The sequence below is a fragment of the Ranitomeya variabilis genome, chromosome 1, assembly GCF_051348905.1.
Source record: "Ranitomeya variabilis isolate aRanVar5 chromosome 1, aRanVar5.hap1, whole genome shotgun sequence".
NCBI lineage: Eukaryota > Metazoa > Chordata > Amphibia > Anura > Dendrobatidae > Ranitomeya > Ranitomeya variabilis.
In genome coordinates, this window is record NC_135232.1 from 323,657,693 (window position 1) to 323,679,423 (window position 21,731).

General features: G+C 41.6%; 1 protein-coding gene across 1 annotated transcript; it reads right to left on the reverse strand.

Annotated features, from left to right (window-relative positions):
• Positions 1 to 6,473: 6,473 nt before the first annotated feature.
• LOC143817123 (leukotriene B4 receptor 1-like) lies at positions 6,474 to 21,188 on the reverse strand. The gene is made up of 3 exons (XM_077298276.1): positions 20,873 to 21,188; positions 11,967 to 12,010; positions 6,474 to 9,510 (listed from the first exon to the last, which is right to left on the reverse strand). The coding sequence occupies exons 2-3, from the start codon at positions 11,976 to 11,978 to the stop codon at positions 8,488 to 8,490; spliced, it is 1,035 nt and encodes a 344-aa protein (XP_077154391.1). The 5' UTR covers positions 11,979 to 12,010; positions 20,873 to 21,188; the 3' UTR covers positions 6,474 to 8,487.
• Positions 21,189 to 21,731: the final 543 nt, after the last annotated feature.

Genomic DNA, 21,731 nt, shown 5'->3' on the forward strand with positions numbered 1-21,731 from the left:
AATAGAGTGCCATTACGCTGTTGATATATTTTTCATTAAACCCAAATTTTTGAAGTACTGATGTTAAATAAAGCCAATTTAATCGGTCAAAAGCCTTTTCGGCTTGTAATAATTACAGATGTCACTTTAGAGGAATGAATCAATTTAATTGAGTTGATAAGTCTTCTAGTACCATCTGGCGCTTGACGACCTGTTATAAAACCCATTTGGTCCCCATGAACCAATAAGGGCAAATAGGATTTGAGCCTATTTGCCAGGTATAATTTTTCAAGAAAAAAACATTCTTTTGGTAAAATCCAGTATCTGGTATTTTAATACATACACACATTAGATCAAAGTCAGCCAAAACTGCCTATTTCAGCAGGATTAGTCACCTTTTAATGTGTTTGGGGGCCATCTCATAGTCTCCCGACAGATTATTTCAAAGGATGTAAAGATCAGGTAGTTGGACTTCAGTCCTTTTGTCTGTCTTCAGTGCTTTTGCCTGTCTTCAGTCCTTTTGTCTTTCTGGCATTGGCTCTCCCATAGATAATACAGGAGCTCCAGCCTGAGCCAAGCCCTTGTGTATATGTAGGAGTGGAGAAAAATAGCTGTCGGTCCAACTATGCAATGTGTATGTCCAACTTTAGATGCAATATGGAGAACAGCCATCTATGTGGAAGCAAGGTGACTACCATGTCTGTAGACATGGCTGCCCACTGTTGCAACCTCACTAATTCACACAGCACTATGGAAGGAAACAGTAGCTTTGTAATGCTGCATATAAGAGCAGGGCTTTGGTAATTAAGTTTTGGTAATTATGTAGGAAATATTATTTTCTTTAGCTACAACATTGGCATAAAAGTCTTGGTATGAAAACCCTGGTATGTGAATGGGGTTCTGTTCTGAAAATGGCTGCTGGTTAATGTGCTGGTATTAGTGTGGGTCCCCTCACTAGTCCCACACTGACCACAAGAATAGGAGCCAATGCTCTCAGTAGAGGGGCTATGAACTGTGGGTTTTACCAGTCACATTCTCAGTTTTCTCAATGTATTGCGTTTTCATACTTGTGATCAATGTAGTTCATAGTGGTCACAAAGCAACTCAGATCCAACAAAAAAAACCCTGGAGCCTTCTCACAATACTATAGCTAGAAAGAATCCTAAAAATAAGCTGATTACAGGACCCCAAATGACCAGCATTAATCTGCTGGTAGCAAGTGTTCAGTTCTGCTGCAGTGAAAACTGAAACATTAGAATTAGATCAGACGGTGCGGATGTCGGTGTGGTGAAAATTTCACTCAACCGCGGTGGCTTATTACTGCATAATTTAGTCTAAACATCATGTTTTCATTGTTCCCCTTGGTTGGACAGAATTTCAGCAGCATAGTCGGCATTAGTGATGAGCGAGTATACTCGTTGCTTGGGTTTTCCGGAGCATGCTTGGGAGGTCTAGTTGCTTGGCTTTTTTTCTTCACTAAATAGCTATGCTTGTTTAAAAGGCAATAGAAAGCCCCTTGGAAGTTGGCATGTTTTTACTAAAATTTACCCCTAAGGCTACTTTCATACTAGCGTCGTGCACTGCACGTCGCAATGCGTCGTTGTGGAGAAAAAACGCATCCTGCAAAGTTGTCTGCAGGATGTGTTTTTTTCCCCATAGACTAACATTACCGATGCATTGCGACGCAATGCCACACGTCGCAACCGTCGTGCGACGGTTGCATCGTGTTTTGGCGCACCGCCGCTACAAAAAAAGTTACATGTAACTTTTTTGTGCATCGGGACCGCCATTTTCGGCAAAGCATGCGCGGCCGAAACTCCGCCCCCTCCTCCCCGTACCTTACAATGAAGCAGCGGAAGCGTCTTAAGACTGCTTCCGCTGCCCACGTCGGGCATTTTCTTCACAGTATGCGTCGGTACGTCGGGCCGACGCAGCGCAACGGCCCCATACCGACACTAGTGTGAAAGCAGCCTAAGGGCTCTTTCACACGTCCTGATATTTCCGGTACCGGGAAAAACCGGTACCGGAGATATCCGTGTCCGTATGTCCGTGTGCTCAAGTGGCACATACGTGCGGCATCCGTGTGCCGCCCGTGTGCCCCCTGAGGACCACACGGACCGTGCAGGAGAGACAGCGCTACACTAAGCGCTGTCCCCCCGCATGTGGTGCTGAAGGCAGAATTCATCTCTTCTTCCCCGCCGGAGAGAAGAGATGAAAGATCTTTTTTTTTTTTTCTGGGGGGGGGGGGGGTGAAAAATAAAGTTTGCATGTGCCCCCGCGTCCCCCCCCCCCCCCCAGTGCGCCGCCTGGCCTCTTGCCGCAGAAATACTCACCCGGCCAGCTCCTGCGATGTCTCCTGTGTCCTCTCCGCGCTGCCAGCTTCTCCTGTGCGAGCGGTCCCTGACTGTAATGAGCGGTCCCACGTGACCGCTCACACAGGAGAAGCTGGCAGCGCGGAGAGGACACAGGAGACATCGCAGGAGCTGGCCGGGTGAGTATTTCTGCGGCAAGAGGCCAGGCGGCGCACTGGGGGGGGGGGGACGCGGGGGCACATGCAAACTTTATTTTTCACCCCCCCCCCAAAAAAAAACAAAAAACAAAAAACAAGAAAAAAAACCTTTCATTTCTTCTCTCCGGCGGGGAAGAAGAGATGAATTCCGCCTTCAGCACCACACGCGGGGGGGACAGCGCTTAGTGTAGCGCTGTCTCTCCTGCGGGCGGTACGTGCACACGGAGGAGAGTGCACACTGTTCTCCGTGTGCACGTGTGCTGTCCGTATTGTGGTCCGTGCTGCCGGTGGAAAACGGACATGTCGACGTGTTTTCAGCACGGACATACGGTCCGTGTGAAAACACGCACATGTGCATAGACCCATTCATTTGAATGGGTCTACGTGTGTCAGTGTCTCCGGTACGTGAGGAAACTGTCACTACACGTACCGGAGACACTGACGTGTGAAAGAGGCCTAAGTCACAGATCTGTCAGACACACAAGTGAATAGGAGGCCTGTTTTCTCTTGCCATCTAGTGACGTTGTGAAGCACTGCTACTTTTTAGGACTTTTTTCTGTGTCATATTGCGATTATTTTATTGAATACTTATTTATTCATCCTTCTTGTGTGAACAGATGCTATTTAGGTTTTCATCTACTTTACCTCTGATTTATTTTGGCACCTCATCGTGCGCTCGCCTCCAGCTTATTGCACCTCATTCTCTGTTCCATATAATCATGTGAACAAATTGCATCCTCTGTTTCGTTCTCCTCGGATGCTTCCTACCAAGTCATCAATTTCTGTTGGTTATAATATCATGTGTATGACTCAATAAAGATACATTTCTGTTTTTTTTTCAATCAAGATGGGGTGAAGAGTGTACATTAATGAGAAAATTTACCAAATGGCTGCAATGGAACAAAGAGTGAAAAATTTGAAGGGGTCCGAATACTTTCCGTACCCACTGTAAGTCTATGAGAGCCTCGTTCTAGCCTTGTTTTAACTCTCATAGACTTACATTAGGATGTGACCTTTGGATCACCCAGCAACACAGGAGCAATCTGGTAGGTCAAAATCTTCAGGAGACTGACCAGAGCAGCTCTGATAAAAGATGAAGATGGTGGCTGATAAATATGAGACTAAGTGCAGGGAACTTAGATTGGTAGCACCACTCCAGCACCAAAATAAAAAATGCTGGAATGGTGCTTTAATACAGTAATGCAATAGCTAAATACAGTAAAACTACACTAAAGAAAACTATCATCAGTTCAGATCATGTAAAATAGCTGACAGGATAGAAGTCCTGGAGACCGGCCAGATCTGTGTATTGGATTTTACTCACAGCATGACTCTTGGAATAAAGTTCCACTCCGATGCCCTCCACTCCCGCAAGTCAAGCACACATGTTTGAGGAGGTCAATGACCGTTTCCATTTATTGTAAAACTTGAGGGTCCAGAATTATGTTTAGTTTGGGCTTTCACAAAGTTGTTTCATTGTTGGATTGTCAGGTTTTTACTAGATGCCTTCATTTACTGTCCGTGGATTACAGTGAAATGAAAATAGGTATTGTGCAATATACAGTATGATTTTCATAATGTCTATTAAAGTGTATCTGTGACTCTGGTGAAATTTGACATTTCTCATCACATTGTCAGTGTCTTTTGTTTTTCAGCGGTGTTCCTCCTCTCCACACCACTTCTCTGCTTGGCAGAGTTTTATAAGCTGAGCTCTGTCCTAGAGCAGGACAATTACATTACCTACTATGAGATTGTCCTATACTCAGGATCTCACAATGTCTGCAGTTTCTCCTCACAAAGAGACAGCAACAGAGTGTTTAGTGTTCAAAGTTTCCAGGAAGGGACTAGGTTTTCATTTGAGGTCAACTTCATCAATAGTCCCATGGCGATGGGTAAAGTAAAAGAATATCTCTACCTATCTCCCAGGCTAGCGCCAATGCTCCCCTCTTAACCCTGTATTTTTCATTGATTTTGCGACATAAACAGTGTCACATGACCACAGCAACCAATAACATGACCAATGCAGATGATTGGCTGCAGCCTTCACAGTTTTGTCAGAGCAGAATAACAGTGCAGTGGTCACATGGCATTATTAACTTAAATGACACTGACTGGCTACAGCGGTTTTGTGACATTGTCTTTGTCATCATGACACACAGGGCTAAAAGCAAAAAAAGGTCCAGTAGGTAAATATAGATTTTTTTTTCTAGCCCTCTATAACCGTTGTTGAGGAGGTGGCACCACCATTAAATAAAATATATGTTTTTGGTGCCCAAAATTTGTTTTTCTAAACATTTCTCAGCTTCAGAGCCCAACATTTTATCAGAAAGAATTTTATCAGTTATAGATTACTGATCAAATGTAATTTTTATTTTACTATTTGTTGGACACATTGCCAAATATTTTCTCCTATTGTCATTTTTTCCTCCATAAATTATAAGCATAGCGTTCTGTCAAAGTTAATACCCACTTACTGCAGGTAGCAAATCTGTAGCCACTTTGTAGTTGTATTATGACATTAAAAACTCAGTTTTTATTATTTCATGTTAGTTCCATATATAGTGGAAAATTAAAGTGGAAAGATCACATTATTATTGTCCTAGAACTGCTGTTTTTCAATTTTCTGATATTTAGAGCCTGGAATTGTATCAAGCCAGATCAAGGTCTTTGGAGGATTTTTTAGTGAGCTACTGTATTTGTCTTTATTTACCCATAAATTATAACTATACTGAAAGCACTAATCTGTATTATTTGAACATATGTTTTAAGCCATTTTATGTTTTCTAAAAATTTCCAAGTAAAGCTTCATGCATATGATGATATTTCAGATAGCACATAAATTCTTCAAGGGAACCTATAAGCTGATACATGCTGCCCAATTCACAGGCAGCATGTATCAGACACTGACGCTATGACTTCAGCTATTTGTTTAAAGACGTTGTTCACTGGCTATTAGGAGCAGTGCCTAGTGAAATAGCCAGTTTCCTACTCCACACTGATGAGGGGCAAATACCGCGAAAGAGCTGTCTGTGGATGGATACCATGTTTTGGCATAGGTGGTTTTCCTTTATTGGATGCTGCCCTTCCCGTGGTTGTTCCTTCCCGGTGGAAGACCTGGCTATTCATTGCTTGTGTTGAGAAACACGTGATGGTGTCTCCGCTGCTTTTCTACATGCTGTCCTAAGGATAGGTCATGAATGTCAGATCAGTCAGGGTCCAACACCCAGCCAATCAGCTGTTAACAGCGTTGGCGCCAGCTTCCGCCAGCCAGAAGTACTTACGGAGCTGCTCTGTCTTCTGGTAGTGGCTGAGGTTTGGTACTGAACATTAGCCTCCTAGTGGGGGTGGGCCACTAACAGAAGACGGATCAGCTCCGCGAGTGAGTATGTCTGGAGAGCGGCCCCCGCCGCTGACAGTGACAACAGCTGATCAGCAGGGTTGACGGGTGCATGTAAGACTAATCCAACAGGTGGGTTCCAAGCAACTTCTCTCCACCCGCTGCCCTGGAGTGTCAGGTCTACATCCCTTTATAGGGAGAGACCTATCACTCAAGGAAAACAGCAGCTTGGTGGCTATGAAACTTTATTTTCCTCTGAAACACCGCAGAGTTAAACATATACTGTATGTTTGAAATCTTACAGAAATGGCCTGTGGCATGGGCAGCAAGTATTAGGGCAATTATCAGTTTACGGGAACCTGACAGCTAATGAGCATTCCTAAAACCTATCATAAGCTGAATTGACATATCATTGACCAGCCAACGAACCAGCAAAATAATTGCTCTTTGGCTGATTGGATTATCTATACATCTATAAATCATTCTTTCAGGCATAATGCGTCCCATATAAACAGGGGATGTGTTGCCGATAACATGCAAATTATATGAAGATCAAGCAATCAGACTAACAGTCATACCGAAGAAAGCTTGGTTGCCATGCAATTTGCATTGACCCATGTAAAGAGCAATAAACGAGTACCAGTCGACTTGATTTATTGTAGATCAATGCTATTTATGAACAAAAATCTGTCTATGCAATCCCAGCTCTAGCAAGGGATTTTAGGGGCACAGAAATGAATAGTAAGATCTTGTAGATTATTATATTTTAGACATACAATATTTTAGTAAACTGCCTGAACACACAGCACAGCATCGAGCAGCACATGGTGTGCTTATGGAATAACAATGAAATAAGCAATACAAAACAATGAAAACTTTTCTTGTCGTCACACACAGACTCTGTACATATGTGTAATTTACCAAAGCTCTACAAGTTAATACATGCTGGGGAATCTCTTAAGAAATACTTTGTAAATATCCTGTAGAGCGTTAAATTGCAAAATCTAATTATGTTGTAGTATTTATGCATTATTATTGGGATAACAATATGAAATAAATGTTTAAACAGAAACCATATCAAACACCCTAGGAGAACCAATATAAAAATGTATTTACAATGCATGTTTTGTACAATTTAATTCAAGCAAAGTCACGCCATAGCATACTCGCTAGAGATAAGCAGATCGATCCCGCAGCTCATTTAACATAGCGATAGAAAAAAGACCTAAATCTGACAGTGATGTATCATGTAGTGCTGAAACCCATTGAAAATGTAGTGGTAGTCTCAGTCTGTGAATATTAATCCAAAGATTCAAGTGATAGGCAGGTGCTGAACCTGCATAGTCGGTGTCACTGTGAATTGATTGATCTGTGACGTAGTGGAATAACGGCACCTTAATAACAGCCTTTTTTTTATTTTTCCACAAACTGCAAACAAGAGGGGCAGTTTAGTAGCCCTCTGTCATAATGGTGCTACTGAAGAAAAATTCCGAAACCAAGACTTGTGCCAGAGAAAATGTGCTTCCCATCTTGTGAGATGAACAAGTCATAAGTAATAAAAGAAAACTCTCCATATTCCATACATTTAATCAGAACTGTTTATCTCATAAAGAATATGTGTTATATGAAAAAAGATAATGCCTTTGCACACTTTGTTATTTTAATAGTCCAATATTAGACCTGTACATGCGTTAAAAGTCTGATATCGGAGTGTGTTGTTAAATAGGCTGTTATTATCAGTTACCATCCATTTTTCCCTAGCCAGCCAGGTTGAAGTCACTTGGTCACTAACAAGGCTGAATTTGCGTAAAAGAGCTCAAAAGAGACCTCAGTGCAATGAGAAGTTTTGCATTATTGAGATTCACCGCAAATCAAATTGTTTGGCAAAATTCTGCAAAACTGGAGAATCTGAATGTCAAAACGTCCACTTAGGCTACTTTCACATATCAGTTTTTTGCCGTCAGGCACAATCCGGCAAATTTTGAAAAAAAAAGATCTGATACAAATTGTGAAAAACTGATGTGAGTAATCCGTTTTTTTGCTGGATCCGTTTTTTTCGTTTTTTTTTTTACACACCCCAATAGAGTTTGGACTTAGAGAGAGAGAGAGCAAGAGAGAGAGCAAGAGAGAGAGAGACCGAGACCAGAAAGGAAAATGCATGATTTGAATGGAAAAATGCATGAAAAACCGGAATCGGTCACTGGATTCATCATTTCACCACACGTTTCATCCGTTTCTCGCCGGAACTGTCACTGCGCGTTCAGAAAAGACGTTCCTATGTATGTTTTCTCCGGCTGCCGGAAAACTAATTTTCGATGGATCTGGCAAAAAACTGATAAAATGTGAGGCCATCCGTTGAAATCCGGTGCTAATACAAGTCTATGGGAAAAAAAACGGATCCGGCGACAACTTTTGCCGGATCCGTTTTTTTTTGAAAATTCACCGGATTGTGCCTGGCGGCAAAAACTTGACGTGTGAAAGTAGCCTTATCTGTAATATTTGCACTGCGTAACATCACTTCATAAAAATACTGTTCTGTTATATTTAGTAACATAACTGAAATGTGTTTAATTCTGACAAGTTACATAAATATATATACGTATGTATGCTGCAATTATATGTGAGAAAATTATTATTGCTTTTTCCAAGCAAAATAAAAACTTCATTTGTTCATACTGTCCAACTCCACAGATTCCCCCCGACTCTTCTGGTGAATCCTGCGGGAGACTTTGCGTAAAGTATGGGAATCAGCGCCAATACCTTCAAAGAGCTTGGCCATAAATTCTGCTCCAGCAGTCTTTATGAAGTTGCCAGCTGCAAATACATATAAAATAGGGTTAACACTGCTACTAAAAAATGCAAAAGCTGTAGCAGTGGGCCTTGCAGTTTTGGCCGCTTTTATAAGTTTTTCTGCCGAAAATAATTCTCCTGTTACTTGGATAAAATTCATTACTTGATATGGAAGCCAGAAGAGGGCAAAAGTTACTACGATTATGATGACCAAGCGGCTTGTCCTATGTTTGGTCTGAAACTTTGCAGTACGTAACCTCAGTCCAATGCAGACATAGCAGGATATTATGATGGAGAATGGAAATGCAAAACCTGTAATAAACTCAAAAAGATATTGGAAGATCACATGTCTTGAAGAACCATGAGAAGCTATACACAGCAGCTTATTTTTATAGGGCATTACCTCCCGGTAAAGTGGCATGGGAATGGCCAAGAGAGATGCTAACAACCATAGTGCAAAAATCATATGGTTAGGAGTTGATCTAGTTCTTATGGTTAGAGAAGCTAATGGTTTTGCGACAGCAAGAAATCGGTCTATGCTCATTGAGGTGATGAGGAGGATGCTGGCGTACATACTCAAGCAGCTGATGTAATGGCACAACTTACAGATAATATTCCCAAATATCCAACTACCAGTAGCTAGTAAATGGATAAACACTGGTGCTGTGAGAATGACAAAGAGGTCTGCAATGGCTAAATGTAAAATGAGATTGCAGGTGACAGTCCGCTTCTTCATACAGGTCAGCACAGTCCAGATGACAAAGGCATTTCCCGGAAATCCAATAATCAAAGCAATTGAGAGGATAGCAATGCCAAGGCTAGATCCGGTGTCAAGTTCCTTAGTGAAGTTTGTAGGGGTTATATTGCCAGTTGCTATCAGTCCAAGATTTACAGTCTGGTAATAAAAAGATAAATGTCAGTTAATAATTTACCCACTTATATAGCTCTAATATATTCTATAGTGAAAACCACTGAGCCACCGTGCTGTCTGCTATTATATTAGTAGCTATATTATTTACCATGACATAATATTTCACTGGTGAACGCATTCTTAATAAATATTAGATGGCATCAGAAAATGTCTTTACTTGAATGAATATAGATTCTATCTATCTATCAATTATCTATCTATCCATCAATAGATCTATCTACCTACCTACCTATCTTTTATCTATCTATTTATCTATCAAGAGATCCGATCTGCTTCAGAACACACTTGTGCTTCTTGCCTAGGAAGCTGGCCACCTCTGATATTTTGCAGATGTGGCTGGTAAATAAGACAATGAGCTGTATGCTAAAAAAAATTAAAATTCTTCTGTTCTTGAATATGGAGTGGATTTTTAATACGAAGTAAATTAGAAAGTTGCTTGTTTTGTGAAGTTTGTGCTATGTCAATAATCCCTTGTCTGAATGGGATGCTGATCCAGCAGTTGAAACATCCAGAAGTTTCACGTGTGCTCATTGCTCATTAAAAAAGGTTTAAAACATGTCACCTTATAAAATTAGCATTACATTTCTGTCTGGCAGCCTTATAGAAAGTGCAGCTACCAGGAGAAAAAGAACTGATTTCCTCCCAGAAGCCACCAGCTTTCAGTTATGGGAGTGTGCACAGAGCAGCTTCAGTCACCGCTCACAGCACAGTTCACTATACTGTGAGTGGCATCGGTAAGTATACAAATGTGCTGCAGAACGAGCTGTCAATCAAAGTGCTGGAGCAGGCTGATAGCCATCACTCACAATATAGTGAGTGGTACTATGAGCGATGACTGTTGCCACTCCATGCACGCCCCCAAGGAAAACAGTGGCTCCCTGTACGAAGGGTAGCCGCACTTTCAGTAAGGCAGCATTGTATTGTAATGCTATTTATCTGCAGCTTAACCCTTGTGGTGAAAGCGCTACCTGAGTGGGTTGGGGGACACTCGCTTGGCATGGGATTAAGCACTCAGTTTATTAAACGTCATAAACCGCATCACAAACAGTTCATTACAGTTCATTGTATACATCAACGGAACACATTAACCACCGACAGTCTGTTCCAATGGCATATACGTCTCTGCCTGTAACCCCCCTGTTATCTGGAGTTCCCTTACAGGAGCTCCGGCTTTACACACTGACTCCTGTCAGTGCTGGTTCCCAGGGGAAAGCTGCCTCACTGGGATCACTGTCCTTGTGACCAGGGCACCTCAGATAGTCCAGACCCGCAGTAGGAACTGTAGCTTCCCCAACACAGTAGCCGTCACAGGCTCTGTAGATGCGGCCTCTCTGTGCGCTTTCCAGGAAGTTCAGTCCCAGGCACTTCCAACACACAGGTTATCAGTCCATGGTCTCACCAGGTACTTCCAGGACTCCAGTCCACTCCAGGACAATCCAACACATTGACCATTCCAGGACTCACACTCTCAGCAGGTGCTTTCAGGAATCTAGTCCATCCCCTGACATTCTAACACACTGACCATTTAGTCCATAGTCTCAGCAGGTGCTTTCAGGAATCCAGTCCATCCCAGGACATTCCAACGCACAGGCTATTCCAGGACTCACACTCTGTACCTTCCAGGTCCATACTCTCTCAACCATGTGACCCACACCCTGGTCACATTATGTAGCTGTAACCACTCCCATAGGTGGGTGGTGTGTGTGTGGCTGGTTTGACCCGCCCAGCTCTTCAAACTAGCCCTATAAGCCCTCCCTTATAAGTAAACACAACAAACACTTGTGGAACTATAAGTCCCAGCATAACCATATCATTTTGGGCTTACAGTGCAATGCAGAGCACCTCTGCGACACATACCGGCCATTTACAACAATGCCAGTCCCTAATTCACCATCATAATTATGCCTCCAAGTGCATCCTGAAGTGCACACACAGAGCCCCCTGGCTGTAACATGGGTCACTGCACCACACCCTATATCAGCAGATAAATAGCATTTTCCAAGGTGACAGGTTCCCCTTAAGCCATCTCTGGGTACGAGTCACTCGTTGAAGTTTTTCATTGCTTTTACTGATACATGGTCACAAGTCTAATGAGTCTAAAGGCTCTAATACTGCATGTGGGCAGGGAGTCTCTTCAAGTTCTCTTTTATATACAGTATTATACAGTACACATTCAAGATGACAAATGACTAGCAAAAAAATAACTAACACAAAAATTGCACAACTTTTCAGGCAATCATTCCATTTTTACAGGAATTCTAATTATTTGGCAATGTTGGATTGTTCCATAGAATTTTAATACAAATATCCTTTTATTGCCAAAGTTACAGTGTTCATAAGTCAGTCAGAGGTTTGTGAAGCACGTAATGACGATTTGTTGTGAAATCTAGCAAATAAGCTTATAAAGTATTGTTACTTACTGCCTCCGGCATGATGATGTAGTCTTCTGTCAGGTAGTTGTAAACTGGAGAATAAATGTCAGAAAACATTATCAGAAACTGAGGTGCTGTATATAGGTCTGTGTATAGTAATCAATCCATAAATTATGAAATAATAATTTGTTATTTTTTTATAGTGTTTTATTATAAATAATACTATACGTTACATAGATCTGAAAAATAAAGTCGTTTCCTAAATACTAGTGTTGAGCGATACCGTCCGATACTTGAAAGTATCGGTATCGGAAAGTATCGGCCGATACGGCAAAGTATCGGATCTAATCCGATACCGATACCCGATACCAATACAAGTCAATGGGACTCAAGTATCGGACGGTATCCCTGATGGTTCCCAGGGTCTGAAGGAGAGGAAACTCTCCTTCAGGCCCTGGGAACCATATTAATGTGTAAAATAAAGAATTAAAATAAAAAATATTGATATACTCACCTCTCCGACGCAGCCTGCACCTTTCCAAGGGAATCGGCAGCCTTCTTTGCTTAAAATGCGCGCGTTTACTGCCTTCCGTGACGTCATGGCTTCTGATTGGTCGCGTGCCGCCCATGTGACCGCAACGCGACCAATCACAAGCCGTGACGTAATTTTCAGGTCCTGAATGCCTAGAATTAGGCATTTAGGACCAGAGAATTACGTCACGGCTTGTGATTGGTCGCGTCGCGGTCACATGGGCGGCACGCGACCAATCAGAAGCCGTGACGTCACGGAAGGCAGTAAACGCGCGCATTTTAAGCAAAGAAGGCTGCCGGTTCCCTCGGTAAGGTGCAGGCTGCGTCGGAGAGGTGAGTATATCAATATTTTTTAATTTAATTCTTTATTTTACATATTATATCGATCCCGATACCGATTCCCGATACAACAAAAGTATCGGATCTCGGTATCGGATTTCCGATACCGCAAATATCGGCCGATACCCGATACTTGCGGTATCGGAATGCTCAACACTACTAAATACAGTATATCTGATCACTGGAACTTTGAGCCAAGGACAAAGACAGAAGACACTTTACCTCACCTGCTGTAGAGAATATGCGCAACAGACAACAGCCAGAAAACAAAATCCTTGTCCCCGGGTGAATTAAAGCCCAGCTTCGACTCTGTCCTAAGCTACTTATAAAGTGAATGAGTTTTACAGTTATTATAAAGAAACTTCCAGGCTTGGCTACCAAAAGGGAATATATTAGATTACTCAGAAACTCCCAGTGAGTGGGAAGCACAGATAGTTCTGATAGTTATCAAACTTCTTGAAAAGGAGTAGCTCAAGTTCTAAAGGTATTTCAGGCCACCAAGTCAGCTTGAGATATAAGTTATTGCCTCTGAGAGATCATGTATGGATGCGACCATCTCCTGCTGTGAACATAGTAGTCAAAGACCAGATGACTGGCAAACATAGCCAAATGTTGAAAAAGACAGTGAAAAGACTGCTGTACTAGTTTTTTTTAATTTATGTTGGTAAAATTTACATGAAGATTTATAATGCCTAGTACAACAAATATAACTTAAGTGTAAACAAAAAGTCAGAGAGTCAGAGATGCTGACCAGAAACGGACACACTGTTGGTTTTCATTGCCGGCATCAGAGCATTACTGCCCTTACTGGTGTATGGGGCCTGGTGAGCAGATGCAAGGGGGGGGGCCGGTCCCACCTCCTTCTTTTTGCTTCTGCTCACTGGGCAACAGGGGCAGGATTCAGCTTGCATAGCGCATCCGGGCATCAAATGGATGAGGATGAGGACGCCGCTGAACTGCGGAGAAACTTTAAAAAAAATAATGTTTGTACTGAAAGACGCGATATGAGACCAGGAATGAGACACTGGGGCCAGGATGGGATGACATATTGGTCCAGGAATGAGACACAGGGGGCAAGGAATGAGACACTGAGGGCTAGGTTGGGATGACATATGGGGCCAGGATCAAGACACTCTATACAGAACTCCAAGTGATCACTGTATTACCTGTACATTGACATTATATGCAGAGCTCCTGTGTATAATGTCACTGCTGATCCCTGTTTTACCTGTACACTGACACTGCATACTATGTACAGAGCTCCTGTGTATAATGGCACTATGTGGTGGTAATATGTGGCCTGGCCATGGTGAGGTGGTATTTGTTCGTTGTATGTGGTATTAATCAGTCACTATGTCGTGGTAATATGTGGTCTGACCATGGTGTGATGTTATTTGTCTGTTGTATGTGGTATTATTGGTCATTTTAAAAAAATTAATGACACAATCCTTTATAGAATAATAAATGAAAATATACCTAAATAGAGGATTTGGTATTTTAAGAAATTCTTAATAGGTTAGAGTAGAGTAGGGCTCGGCCATAAAGTCTACCTTGTCCTGGTGGAAGACTTATAAAATCCTTTGGCCAAAACAAAAGCTGATGGCTATGTATGTGATATGGTGTTCCATGGGAACTGTTAATGTGTCATTGATGAGGACATTGTACAGAAGTGGAGTTTTTCCAAAATTGGGCGGTGGGACTGTGGAAGGTTTGAGGTGTGGAGGCATTGCTGGCGTGGAGCCTGGGCGCAGTATCAAGGGGACTCAAAAATTTTGCCAGTATGGGGCCTTGAAATTCCTGGTGGTAGCCATGGTTGCTACCTATGTAGTCGCACAGGAGCTCAAGAGATAAGTGGGTCCATTTCCATAGCAATAAGCAACTTCTGTCACAGACACATAATGGGGTACATTATGATGAGCTACTCAATTGTGGAGAGCCCATATATTCATCTTGCACAAGGGCCAACTGCTGTCTGTGTTTACCTCTGTTCCCCACCTACTGTATGTGTATTAGAAAATATAATATTTTGAAACTTGTCACATCTAAATGGTTATTTTTGTGGAAAAGATCATAAAAATGGGGAAACATGCTGTACTTGGGGATAACAGGAATCAGTGCAGGGGCAAGGATTATCTCTTAGGCTAGTTTTACACTAGCGTTTATCCAGGCTGTGGAGGGATGCGGACTTCCTCATCCCTTCCTGCACAAAAATGCAACATGTTGCATTCGGCACAGGTCGTCACACCGTCAAAACGACACATGCGGTGGCATCCGCATACAACGGCATGGTTTGTGTACCCAATGTTAAAGATAGGGTGCGCACGCCGCATGCAGCCGTAGGCAGAGCTGAACAAAGAGGCGTGGAAGTGGGTGGGGCTTCACGGAGGAAGTCCGCATCCCTCCGCAGCCCTGATAAACACTAGTGTGTAACAAGCTTTAGTGTAGAGAAAGTGTTATTCTTGTCACCTATGGTAGGTTGGTGCAAACTTCAAAAAAATGGACACATGGACATAGGATTATCCAAACTGTTTTGATATCTTGCATCCTCTATGGTTTGTGGAGGGGGATACAAGAATGTGAACTATTTAGTATTCATTCTACTTGCCCAATTATTAACTCATGGTCCAGTCTGAGACCCCACTTGTTTTGGGAGTGGAGAGATGTATGGGACACTATGCTTTCACGCTGCCTAAATTGTAAAATATCCTTGAAATATGTACTACATGGTTGTTGTGACTGTTTGAACCTGTGCCCAATGGATACAGTGCACAATGCACAACTTTACAATATCAGTACTGCAGATCTGTAGATCTGGTAGATATGTAACCTGAAGTGAACCCAATTATGCAGACTACAAGAAATGTCTATTGTGAGTATTTAGGCAAGGCTGTCTGCTCAGCAGAGACCAAAACTGGGTTTCATCTCATACCTTTAGAAATACATAGATGGCTGGACATCTAGCCTTCTCTCCGTTCCCTTATAAGGGGCCCACCCGTGGAGGCACAAGTTGGGGCTCCTTTCTTGAGAAACAGTAGGCTCAAGTCCCTGGAGGTGCAATGTATGTTTTTCTCATGGATAGATGATTAACCGAGGAAAAAAAAATCAACTGCCAAAATTACAATTTTAACTTTTTATGGCACCGGTATTCCACATTAATCTAGTAGCCCCATTTTACCTTTGTCTAAATCAATTTTACAATAAAGGAAATGTGTCACCAGATAATAACCTGGCATTTAAATCAGATGTTTGGGCATTTAAAATAATTTTGGCCAACATTTATCATTCAAAAATATACAATTTTTAATCTTGCAATTTTCATACTGGCCACTGGGGATTTTTAGACTCATACTTCCAGTTCTTTCAGGAACAGTTTTCAGAAAGGCTCCATGTTATCAGAGGCAGGATTACAATGACCGGTAATTACTCAATACACGACTGATGACACACTCCACAAATAAGAGCATTTATAAATGGATGAAATGACAGCTATTCATTTGTTCTATTTTATGAATTCAAGTTAGAAGAGGCCATGAACCATTAGTGGATTTTTTTCTACAAACTACTCAATTAATAGAGTAGAGGGGTTGCTATACTATGGTGGTAAGATATATGGATGAGGATGTTGAAGAAACCTTTATAAAAAAAAACCCTACCTCATAAAAACATTATTTTAGGAGATATGCTTTAAAAATATATATATAGTCCAACAAGAAAAGGAGTAAAAATCAAATAAAAATGGATATTGGAGACAAACAAGTATAATGGGTCTGTTATGATGGGGTGTACACAAATAGGCTCCCATGTAGAGGGCATAGTCCTGTGAACAGGGTTTATAAGGCTAATCCTATAGTATTTAGATAGTACTGCATGAACAATTACCATCGTTCCCCAGCTATGTCAATAGAAACATAGAAACATTGTCATCACTCAGGAATCACATAAACCTGATCAGAAGAACATGGTTATTATGGATATATACCGACAATACAAAAGGCAAACATTCACCCATGCACTTAGGAATGGAAACATAATGGCTCATCGTTAACTGAACTATCTCCTAAACAACATCACTGTGTTAATTAGGGTACATGCCCACGATCAAGAATAGCAGAGTTTTGGATGCGTTCTAGATTACAAGTGCAGCACCCCAGGTGACCGGTTGCTGCAGTGATGTTGCTTTTCCTTCGGGGAAGGTGATGTCATGCTCAGAGGCAAAGGAGTTCTCTTCACCAGGTAAGGCATTTACATGCAACACATTCTGAATCCAGGCCAGGAGGGGGAGCTCAAGACCCGGATTCAGGGGAGCTTCCCTAGGCTTTATGTTTCCTGGTTTGGAGGAGGAGCTAGGTTAGTTGTAGGGAGACACTGAGTAGTATATGTGAGGTAGACCATCATACTATGTGGAAATCTGTGGGGAAACATCATATTATATATGCACCTTTGGAGGGGTCCATCATACTATATAGGCACCTGTGGGGGGCATCACACTACATAGGGGCCTTTGGGGGACATCCTACTATTTAGGAGCCTGTGGGGGTACATAATATATAGGGACCTGTGGAGGGACCGTTATACTACATAGAGGCCTGTGGGAGGACCATCATGCTATATAGTGGATTGTGGGGGTTAGTCATACTACATGTAAAACTGTGGCAAGCCATCATACTGTACTTTGGCTGTGGGGCACCATTATACTATAAAGGGACTATTACTATATGGAAAGCTGTGGGAGACAATCATACTATAAAGGGACTAGTACTATATGTAAAGCTGTGGGAGACAATCATACTATATAGCGGCTTGTAGGGGACCATCATACTATATGGAAGGCTGTGGGTTTCATCATATTATATAGGAGCATTTGGGAGTTCTAGCACACCATAAAGTTGCCTGTGAAGGGGCCATTATACTATATGGGGGTTTTGGGGAACCATCACAAAATAAAGGTGCCTGTGGAGGACTTTTATACTATACAAGGGCCTGTGGGGGATCATAATATTGTATTAGGGCTGTGGGAGGTCCATCATACTGTGTGGGGGGACAACATACTATATGAGAGACTGTGGAGGGATCATCATACTGTATTGGAATTGCTGGGGACCGTGATACCATATTAGGCGGGATGTTGGGGGACCGTTATACCATATTAGGGTTTTGGGATGACCATCATACTTTATTGAGATTGTGTAGGACCATTACACTATATGGGGGGCTGTGGGGAACCATGATACTGTATTGGGGATGTATGGGACCATTTCGCATGACTTAGGATAATAGCCAAACCAGAATCTCAATTTGCAGACACTGTGTTTTGGGGTACTGCCCCTCATCAGTGCAAAGCGGAGATCTGGTTTGCCTGTGTTAGAGGCATCTGACCGAGATCCAAGAAGTATCGTTTCTCCTTGTGGAAAGTGACATGCCAAGCATGCCGAGATGAGGAGACTTAAACCGCAATGCTCCTCAGGGAAATATGCAAAATGTCTCCTCAGAGAGGAAGAGGACTAGAACTCTAGTGCCACCTATTAGGAGTAGCAATCTTCCAATCATGTCACTCTCCACAAGGAGAAATATATCTTCTTTTATCCCGGTCATATGCCTCTCACACAGCCAAACCAGATATCACACTTTGCACTGTCGAAGGGCAGTACCCCGATACACAGTCTGCAAATTGAGATTCTAGTTTGGCTTTTATCCTAAGTCATGTGACAAGGCTCATAAAAGGGTCGACATTGACTTTTAGGATTTCTACTTCCAATAGGTGGCTCTAGAGTTCTAGTCCTCTTCCTCTCTGAAGAGGCAATTTGCATATTTCCCAGATGAGCATTGTGGCTATAAGTCTCCTAATCTCGGCATGCTTAACATGTCACTCTCCGCAAGGAGAAGCGATGCTTCTGAATGTTGGGGAGTGTAATTATAATAGTTATAAAGATGGGAAAACATTATTTATTGATTGCTCAATTTGGTTTATGAAATTAAATTAACAGAGAAGAAGGTAAACTTTGTGTAGACCTCTATGAGGCTAATAGAAGAAACCCTTATAGAAGTATTCCCATTAACTTTTTATCTCCTAAACCTGTGTAAATGTTAGTATAGTGTACTGTCAGTGTGTTAATATGCTCACAGATTGTCATCTTCTACGGTATTCGGCGCCTTTCCACTCCTTTTCTGAGTCATGTGATGGCCATTCAAATTCTCTGAATCACACTGCGCTCTGTGCGTGATCTTGAACTCTCTTTGAGGGTACTCTCACACTAGTGTACGACATCTATGATTCTCTTGTGCGAGAGAATCAGATGCTACATGTATATAACCCTTGGCTCAAACTCTACTGTGAGCATGATAAGAGTGTCACTTTACAGAGAACTTAATTTCTCCATCTTCTCCATTCTGTGAGTTGATGTAAATTAGACTGCAATCTTGCCTTGCGCAGGCGTGTACTACGGAGGACACAGCATGAACTTCAATCCAATATTGCAGCCAGCATGCAGCCAGCGGGTAAGGAAAGGGTGAATCAAACACCCGAAAACCCCGCCCATATGACCACAAACCTGTCCCGCCAAATTCAGGTGACAGGTTCCCTTTAATAATATATCTTTATTTAGCTCTATGGATTCACAAAAACGCATGAAAATCCACACAGAATTTCCACTGTGTTTTCTGTGACGAGATGCAGAAACCGCACAGAGAATTCCACAAGCAAATCCGCAACGTGCGCACATAGCCTAATAGTTCTTATGGTAAAGAAGCCTTTTCTCCTATGGAGATTGAACCTTTTTTTTTCTTCAGAGGGAGTGCCCCATTTGTCTTTTGAGGGAATTTCACATATTGTTTCAGCTTTTTACCATACGTTTTGTATGGACTATTTATGTAGTACCTTTATTTTTATATAGCACTAACATATTTCACAGCACTTTACAGTTTTGCACACATCATCATCACTGTCCCCGATGGGGCTCACAATCTAAATACATACATACAAACTCCTTGCAGATGTTGTCCTTGGTGGAATTTGAACCCAGGACTCCAGCGCTGCAGTGCTAACCACTGAGCCACCGTGCTGCCCATGTAATTATACATGTAAATGTTAATCGTCTTCTTTAGCCTAAATACATTTTTATGCTCATTATACTAAAAAGAGTGCACTTTAGATGGTATTTTTAACTAACGGTCCGTTTCCATGTACCGACCAGCGGCATGATATGACCGCTGATCGATCATTTATTAGCTTGTTTACACAGGCAGACAGTGGTAAAGGATGCACATTGAATCGATAATCGATTGCTCAGTGCACATAGGCTGCCATTGCTCTCGGCAGTGTGAGTCCTGTTTACACAAGACGATGCCCCTCCAAGAACGTTGATCTTTTGCGCTGCACAATAGGTCATTTCACCTGATGAACGAACATTTTTCTAGTTCATCGGGTGATCAGTAGCCTGTTTACAATGCAAGATAATTGTGAAACAACCGTTTTTAAGAGCTCAATTCACAAATATCTGTCAGTGTAAATGCTGCTGAACTGCGTCTCTTCAGTCTCGTTGATTTCACACAGTGCGTTTTTTTTTAAATCACATAAGTGATTGAAAACAAGGAATAATGCGTGTTATGTCATATTAGTTTCAGGGATTAATCTGCTTGTGGTTTTCTATGATCTGACATATCTATGGAATAGGATAGAGGGAAAACATCTATCTGATTTTTGAGCTTGATAAAAGTTAGTCGGGCTCTACCATAAAAGGTTCTGTTTGTATATTTCTCTCTATGCATGAAAAATATGAGGATTTTTCAAAAGAAGAACACCGAGTTATAGTATCAATATTTCATTACAAATGTCTCTTATCTAATTATACCTTTCTCTTTTGGTATCGTACAAGCATTATTTGACAAATGTTATGGTTTTTGTGCTACCTGATATTGAAAAGTATCAGGCAGCGAAAAATAGTTGCAAAATAAATTGTGAAATCTACGGAAATAAAGAGTAGCTACTTACTCAAGACCTCATTACAAAACTTGCAATTACTGTAACAACGGTCAGTAATCCACATATAGGAACTGAAAGTACAGAACAACATTACATAGATACTCACTTTTACTGTAATTTGCCCATAATGTGTTGTAGTGCCAGAAGGTATCCGAGCAGTCATACGCAGCTCTCCCATGTCTGCCTGCGATATCTCGGAATCAGACTCCAACACATTGCGTTCTACCCCACCCACCTCTAATGCATAAGATGACTAATACTGGTGCACCTAAAATGTTCTAGTTCCGCTGCAATCCATGCCTCACAAGTGTCCCTGACTAATGCACGGCAAATAACCCCAATGAATTTTGCTTCAATATTACTCCATAGCTCGCTCAACCCTATGATAAGTTCTCCATGAAGGATACAGTAGCTGCAGTATTTTTTTTTCCAACTATTTACATTTCTAGGTGAACTTTTACAGCCCTCAGGCAATGTGCATCCTCATTTAGGCCCACAGCACCCCCTACTGACTATTGCGTTAAATATAGAATAATAATCAGAAGAACTTTTTTTAAAAAAACAGAAATGGAACAAGTTGGCTTAATGATTCATTTACGAGCAGGGAGGTTAGTGCAAATAGAAACAGATCTAAGTGCAATTATGGACATAAACTAAGCGTAATACCAATGCACGATGCCAAATATTTGCTTTTAAGACAACATGCTATTGATGTGTTTTTAAAAGAGGTAATAAATTTGCAGAGTCACAAAGCATTAGTGAGGCTTCTTGAATCTACAGTTCAGTGCTGGAAAATAATTCTTAAACATACAAACACAAAAATGCAGCAGCATTATTTATATATACACGTAATATATGCAAATGTGCAATACATTTAATATTTTAACTTTCATTTCTGTTATATTTACTATACTTTTGGAAAGGTAGGAGGAGTGCACAACTATGACGGAGGCAAGCACAGTGCT